This window comes from Pundamilia nyererei, unplaced genomic scaffold, assembly GCF_000239375.1.
Source record: "Pundamilia nyererei isolate P.nyererei 1_Seehausen unplaced genomic scaffold, PunNye1.0 scaffold00055, whole genome shotgun sequence".
Lineage (NCBI taxonomy): Eukaryota > Metazoa > Chordata > Actinopteri > Cichliformes > Cichlidae > Pundamilia > Pundamilia nyererei.
In genome coordinates, this window is record NW_005187456.1 from 1,902,180 (window position 1) to 1,909,379 (window position 7,200).

Below are 7,200 nucleotides of genomic sequence, written 5' to 3' on the forward strand. Positions count from 1 at the left end.
TATATATATATATATACGGTACAATCATTATTGTAAGGTAGCTTGAGTTTCAGCTGTGCAGTCTTCAATCATCACACACTTCACCAAAGTAACGTGATTTAACCAGGCACCAACATTTCCTCTTGGTTAACAAGTATGTGCAACGCAAAGACACATTAATTAGAATACATATTGAAAGCTCCAACTATCCACTTTCTTCCTGTTACTCAATTCAGAGTTGCAAGAGGGCTTGAGCTTGTCTTACCTGTCACAGCACAGGTCGTCAATCTGTTGCAGGGCTAACACAGAATGACAGACAACCACTTACTTTCCCGTTCACACCTAAGGTTGGTTTACAATCACCATGTAACCTAAGCCAGAGTACCTGGAGAGAACCCACACAGACACAGAGAAAACCCACATAGAAAAGCCCCAGAATGGATTAAAACCCAGGACTTTCTTGATGTGAGGCAACAGTGTTAAACACCGCAACACCATCAACTAACTCTCAACTAACTTTGTTCAGTCTTTAATTACACACACAGTGTTTACCTCAACACTAGATGTGGTTCTAATAAAAGATGATTAAGCAGTATTTCACAACAAAGCTTGGCTAACATACCAGCAGTGTCCTTAAAGTTGGCATTAAGCAATCACTCCATTCTCTGCCATGGCTCACACATAATCCTCCTGATGTGTCTGGCTTTGCATTAAGTCAGGCATTTACTATAATTAACTTTCATGATATATCTAGGTGTCTTCCTGTTGAAAGGGAGTTTTTCCTTCCCACTGTTACCAAAGTAAAAAGGGTGTTTGGGGATAAGATTAAAAATCTCTGCCTCTGGTGACTGGCCAATCAGAGCTCCTGTTTGTGATGCAGATCAGTGCTGTTGATAAGCCGCCAGAGGTCCTGACGCTGGAAGAGGACATCAAAAGTGAATCTTCAGAAACCAACACAGTGGCAACAATAGAAAATAATGTTATTGTTCTAGAGGAGAGTGAAGTTGCATCTCCTGCTCTTGATCTGACCTTCCGTATACCTGAAGCTGCCGGTAAGTGTTATTTGGGCAATTTTACATATGATGCTTTATTTTTCCACATAGCATTCCAGCTATACAAGACTACCTTTTTCATTAGTTCTTATATCATAATATCATAAGATATCATATGTCAGATATCTTCTATAATAGAGAGTGAGTTTCTTCTTATCTTTGTTTTTTCAGGGATTGAGAAGGAGGGTTTGTTGCTGGAGGATACTGTGCAGATTTTCTCTGTAGAACCTCTTCCACCTGAAGACCTTCCAGCTGAACTGCCAGGAAGCGTCACACTGCCTGAACCCCCAGTAGAAATTGAAGCCTCTGGTTCAGTCCCAGATGTTTTGGAGGGGCTAATTGAACCATCTACAATCACTCCAGAAGAGGAGGAAATGTCCCTTGGGGAAACTGCTTCAGAGGAAGAGGTGAAAACAGAAGAAATCACCATAAATGCAGATGTTACATCTGGAGCTGAGGAAGAGACATTTGGACCTACAGCTGTACCTATGGAAGAGGAGAATCCAGATGATGTTGTTGAGATTATAGAGGAACTTGAAATCTTTACTGTCATAACTGAAACCAAGGAAGAAAAGGGTCTACCTGCCCAAATACCAATTCCAGATGCTGTAGATATAACTAGTGAAGCATCACAGCCAGAGCCAACGAAGATGAGTCTTCTTCCTGCTGGCGATAACTCCATTGAGGGGACATCAGAAGAGTCTAACCCTGCAGATATTCCACCTGATAATGAGGAGGCTAACACCCTAAGACCAGAAAATTCAGCCATTAATGTGCTGTCGGCCAGCCCCGAGGAACCTGTATTTGAAGAGAATGGCTTGGAAGAATCAGTAGAAAATCAGGATCACGAAAGAAATGAAGAGGCTCTGTCTGAAGCTCCAGTTGTAGTAGAAGAGCCTCCAGAAACTTCAGAGATCTCTAGAGAAGATCTTACAGATGATGAAATCTTACTGGTTAACAAAGATGTTCCTGAACCACCAGTGACAGATTCTCTGGGCCCTGCCCAACCAACTGCTCTGTCTCCAGAGAGGGAGTCACCCTTTACCCGTATCTCTTATGTAAACCCTGATTTTGATGATGAGCCTGACACAGACATGCCTTTACTGGTGGAGGTAAAGCAATAGAATCAAACAAGATTTGTTTTGAACAAAAAATGTATCTGCATCTGATAATCAAATCATTTTACTTTCTTATCGCCTAGATCCAGACTCCTGATGATGGCTTGGACGATACCACCACTGGAGACCATGGTTATAATGTGGTTCAGTATGGTTATGGTTTGATTAACCACACAGAGGAGGGCAGCACCGGATTCCCAATAGGTGTGGGCCACGGCACAGACCAGGCTAGTATTGCCATGCCTGTAAACCCTGGACGAGCACTAATGGTTTTCTTTAGTCTGAGGGTGACCAACATGATCTTCTCAGAGGATCTCTTTAACAAGAGTTCCCCAGAGTACAAAGCTCTGGAGCAACGCTTCCTCGAGCTGGTAAATGCCTGCGTCTTGCAGTATTTGTTATTTTCATTATTCACAATCCTGTGTAAAATCCTTTTGCTTGTAACATCAAACTGCACATTTTTCAACTGTTCCTTAGCTTGTGCCCTACCTACAATCCAACCTCAGTCACTTTGAGAACCTGGAGATCTTGAACTTCCGAAATGGGAGCATTGTAGTCAACAGCCGGATGAAATTCGGGAAGCCTGTGGCTCGTGGCGTCACAACAACTGTCTACTTAATCTTGGAGGACTTTTGTAACACAGCCTACCAGACCATGAACCTGGCCATTGACAAGTATTCACTGGATGTTGAATCAGGTATGTTCTCACTGACAACCAGTGCTGTCATAAGGACAGCACTTCTTGAGATCCCTGTCAAAGGTCTCCTAAAGAAATCACTATTTCTGTTCTTGTTGCCAAGAACCACTGTTCTATGAGAAAGTCTCACCTGTCACCAGCTATCTTTAGCTACTTCCTTGCATGTATTTGGGGATCTAAATTAGCCTTTTTAAATGCTTTCATGCTAGCATTGAATAACAAACTCATGCAAAGAAGGCAATTGGCTTATTTCCATAAATTTTAAACACTTACTTCATTGTCACCTTAGAATATTGCTTTGCAAAGTATTCTAAGGCATTCTAAGGCAAAGTATAGCACAGTGCGCAAAAGCCTACAAAACCTTGCCAACCCCTTTTTCCCCTTGCTGAGTTTGCTTCTGCTGAAGGTTTCTTCCTGTTTAAAATTAGCTCTCCGTAAATAAAACTGAATTGAATTGAATTGAACTGAATTGAATTATTGTGACTTGTGGCAGAGCTGAGCGTCACAAACAGATAAGCTGGAATGAGATAATCAGGCTTCCTCGGACTGCAGCCATGTTGACACATATCATTATCTACTGTTCACTCTGACCAACCGGTTAGTGTGAGTAGAATGACATATCCCGGTATAGTAACTAACTCCAGGGTTCAGCTGGTTTGCATAAGCCAACTAGTACGTGTCCGTTTGTTGTTAGCTATTTCAATTTGTAGTTCATTTGTAGTCTGAGTTCTCTTGACAATGCACATTTGAGAAGGTTATTTTATTTTACAGGTGACCAGGCCGATCCCTGTAAGTTCCAAGCGTGTAACGAGTACGCTGAGTGTAAAGTGAACAAGTGGTCTGGGGAGGCAGAGTGCGTCTGCAATGCTGGGTATTTCAGCGTGGATGGCTTGCCCTGTCAGAGCATCTGTGAGCTGCAGACTGACTTTTGTCTCAATGACGGCAAATGCGACGTCATCCCTGGCCAGGGAGCCATCTGCAGGTGGGTGACAGGCGGGGATTAGGGGAAGTGATCTGAGATTGTGTGCTGGATAGTGTGTCTGAGTTTGCAGATTTGTGAGGCTAGTACTCCATCACATAAACAGATTTTCAAGTGCTAGCTGGGTCTCCCCATAAATCTAGCTGGCCTTGCAAATTATAAATAAGTAGATAAAATGAAGATTATGTTTTATATCTTTGTTGGGTACAAAATATAATTAGACCAGCCCAGATTTATTTTCTGACCTTACCCTCTGTGCTTCAGCTTCTCTTTTGTTTATTCCATCTGCTCATCTGACGACTTTGTGACTCAGAGCCTTTCGTTGCCCTGCCCCATGACTTTGGTGTGCACTTCCACCATAAATTCTCTTTCTATTTTTAAATCATGGGTTAAAACCCATCTGTTCAGAAATGCATACCATTCATTGTAACATAGTCTTAGTCAATTGTTACTTTGATCACTGTTGTGTATATGTTTTTAATTTGCTGTACTAATGTAATTTGTCCTTGAGGGTTTTTAAAGGTGCCTAAAAATAAAATGTATTAGATTTTAGCAAATCTGCAAAGGCTCAAAACTTTGCCAGTTAATATTCAGTTATCTACACCAGAAGACATTTATTTTTGTTGCCCTGTACATACTTGAAAACAGTAACGCTAAGATGTGATTAACATGGTGATTAATTTTCTCTGCTCCAGGATAAAAGATTTCAGTTTAATGTGATATAGTCCAAACCCTTTCTTAAATTTTATACTACCTTAGATGCTTTTACATATTTTCCAAGACATTCCTGATGATCACAGGCTTTGTTTTGTGTGACTAAAGATCTGTGCATATGCATCTATATCCAAACATGCAAATTTGTATGTGGTGTGTAAGTTGTGCACAAGATGACGTGCCAAGAACAATCCAACATCAGTGACAGAAATATGTCCAGTGGCTATGTTCACGATTTTGTATGTGGTGTGCTTAACTTGAGTGATTATGAACAAACAAGGACGGGCCTTTGTTCCAAGATGAGTGCTTAACATTTGTTTCACACCCACTACCACATCGTAAAACACACAGGCAGCTCCAGATGCTGCTGGATCATTGTTTACCTCACACCGTCCAACAAAAGTGTTGTGGTGCTCCAAGCGAGTGGTGTGAATTGTTGATTCTTTATTCCAAAAGTATTAATGATTTAATGACTTGTTGTCGTCAGTGATGACTTTTTAAAGATTTTTGTTATTCAGTGAAAGAAAGAGACGTTACAACATGACGCATGACGTGTATGTATGAATCATGATGTGGGATGCAGCATTTTCATCTTCTGCTGTTTCCAATGCTTCTCGTCTTTTTCGTTTTTTGAGCACTGGAAAAAAATGTTATCGCGGTTTTGAAAAATTTCCAACGTCATCCCCAGGTGTCGCGTCGGGGAGAACTGGTGGTACAGAGGAGAACATTGCGAGGAGTACGTGTCCGAGCCGCTGGTTGTTGGCATAGCGATTGCCTCTGTAGCTGGCTTCCTCTTGGTGGCCTCTGGAGTCATTTTCTTCCTGGCCAGGACTTTACGGGATCAGTATGACAAGGATGAGTCAGAGGACCCCATACGGTAAGGAGTGCACGTCAAATGCTGTTAGTACCCAAAGAGTCATTTCAACACCACAGAGCACATGGGGATGGTTTAATAATGAAAGAATTTGGGATTTCTGTTGCAGTTAAGAGTTTACAGGATATTTGTAATGTTGTTTGACTTTAGTAATTATGACTGTGCTTTTAATCTCGCTGCCTCTCTGTAAAGCTGTTGGATTTAGATTTCTACAGTGGGCAAACCATTCAGAAGGCTCAAGGGCATGTTCACGACTGAGAAACCAGCTTTTCAGTGCACTCCACACCTGAGTATCAATATAATGCATATTTCACAGAACTTCAGTTTTTCATTTACAGATTCATCCACTGAAGCCACATTTAACAGTTTAAATAGAGTTTCAGTTAAGATTTGGAGCTGTATTTAATGCGTATGGTGCATGCTACAGTGGAAAATGTTAACGCCTGGTCTATCGTATTTGATACCTGAGTTTTGTGTGATACCAATTAAAAATCATATATGCAAATCATTATTTATTTATTCAAAAAAATTGTCAGAATTTTTTTTCCTGACAATTATTTCATGGTTCAGTCTTTAAATGGATATTAAATTTGATTAAAATAGGAAAATTAACACTAAATCCTTTTGTCAGTCAGTCTTAAATGGAAAGAAACCATACTTTATGGTTTGATAGTGAAGAGAAATACTTAAATTTAGTCTGTTTGATGACCAACACTCTTCCATGCAATCAGCGTGGTTATTTTCTTGAGGGGACAGACTAAGTTGAGAAATCCCAGGCCAGTCGCCACAGTCAAAGTTTCCACTGTACCATCTCTTTATCCTTCTAAACTTACAGCGGTACAGCCACCGTCTCCTGCTGCCTGGGTGTTTGGAGTGTCCTGCTTTGCTCCTTTCTTGAATTCCTCTGTCTCTTAAACACACACACACACACACACACATAAATAAATAAATAAATAATGAAAATAGTAATAATAATAATAATTAATATTACAAAAAAGTAAAGATGAAAAACATTCAAGGGTCCCAGTGACACTTGAATCAGAGTCTCTTGGCAGCTTCAGTCATCGTGACCCTTCAAGCCTCCTGTTTTGTACATGAACATTATTTCCCAACAGAAATGAAAAAGGCATCGGACAAAACAACACATTATGTTCCAGGATAGGAACACTCTGGTGTTATCAAATACAACTCCCATGGTAATTTAATAGTTAATATGAGATTTCAGTCTGGACTAACAAGCTGATCAACAGTGCCATTCATAATCGTTGTATTAATCTGGTTTGTAAAGCCCAACTGCTGGTGGGACCATTATTTTTCCTCCATATTATATTAAAATCATATTTCTTGTTGTGTTGCCTCAGAAATAACTGTGTCTTGCAGACTCGTGCAACAAGAACATTACTTCTAGAGCTTGGTAGGAACATTTGAGGATTTAGGTAAGACTGTGGGTGTCTGGCTGTATGGATGACTGGGTGACTGGCTGGGCGACTAGCTGTGTGTGTGCTCTTGTTGTGCTTCCGCTCAGAGCCGATTATGGTAATAAGACCATCATGGGATTTGGAATATGGAGAGAGGATACAGTTGCAGTGAGCTGAGCCGCAATGCTGCTGGTTTCAGAGGGGATTTATGCGTCTGTATGCTTTCAGGGTGAAGGCACGAGCTGTGTGTGTGTGTGTGTGTGTGTGTGTGTGTGTTTGTAGATTTCCTCTCCGCTTTCACTCCATCTTACTACACTCTCCTCTTGTTGTGATCTTCAAAATGCCACCCGTCTTTAAGTGTTTCTGCTT

The 7,200-nt window shown here is 40.9% G+C and overlaps 1 protein-coding gene across 1 annotated transcript in view; it reads left to right on the forward strand.

Moving 5' to 3' along the window:
• The window catches only part of impg2a (interphotoreceptor matrix proteoglycan 2a), a 25,447-nt gene that overhangs the window by 12,412 nt on the left and 5,835 nt on the right, over positions 1-7,200 (forward strand). Inside the window, exons 10-15 of the mRNA XM_013911006.1 lie at positions 860-1,031; positions 1,203-2,143; positions 2,233-2,520; positions 2,627-2,846; positions 3,618-3,828; positions 5,228-5,416. Of these exons, the coding sequence (XP_013766460.1) occupies positions 860-1,031; positions 1,203-2,143; positions 2,233-2,520; positions 2,627-2,846; positions 3,618-3,828; positions 5,228-5,416 (2,021 nt within the window). The remainder of the gene's footprint in view (positions 1-859; positions 1,032-1,202; positions 2,144-2,232; positions 2,521-2,626; positions 2,847-3,617; positions 3,829-5,227; positions 5,417-7,200) is intronic.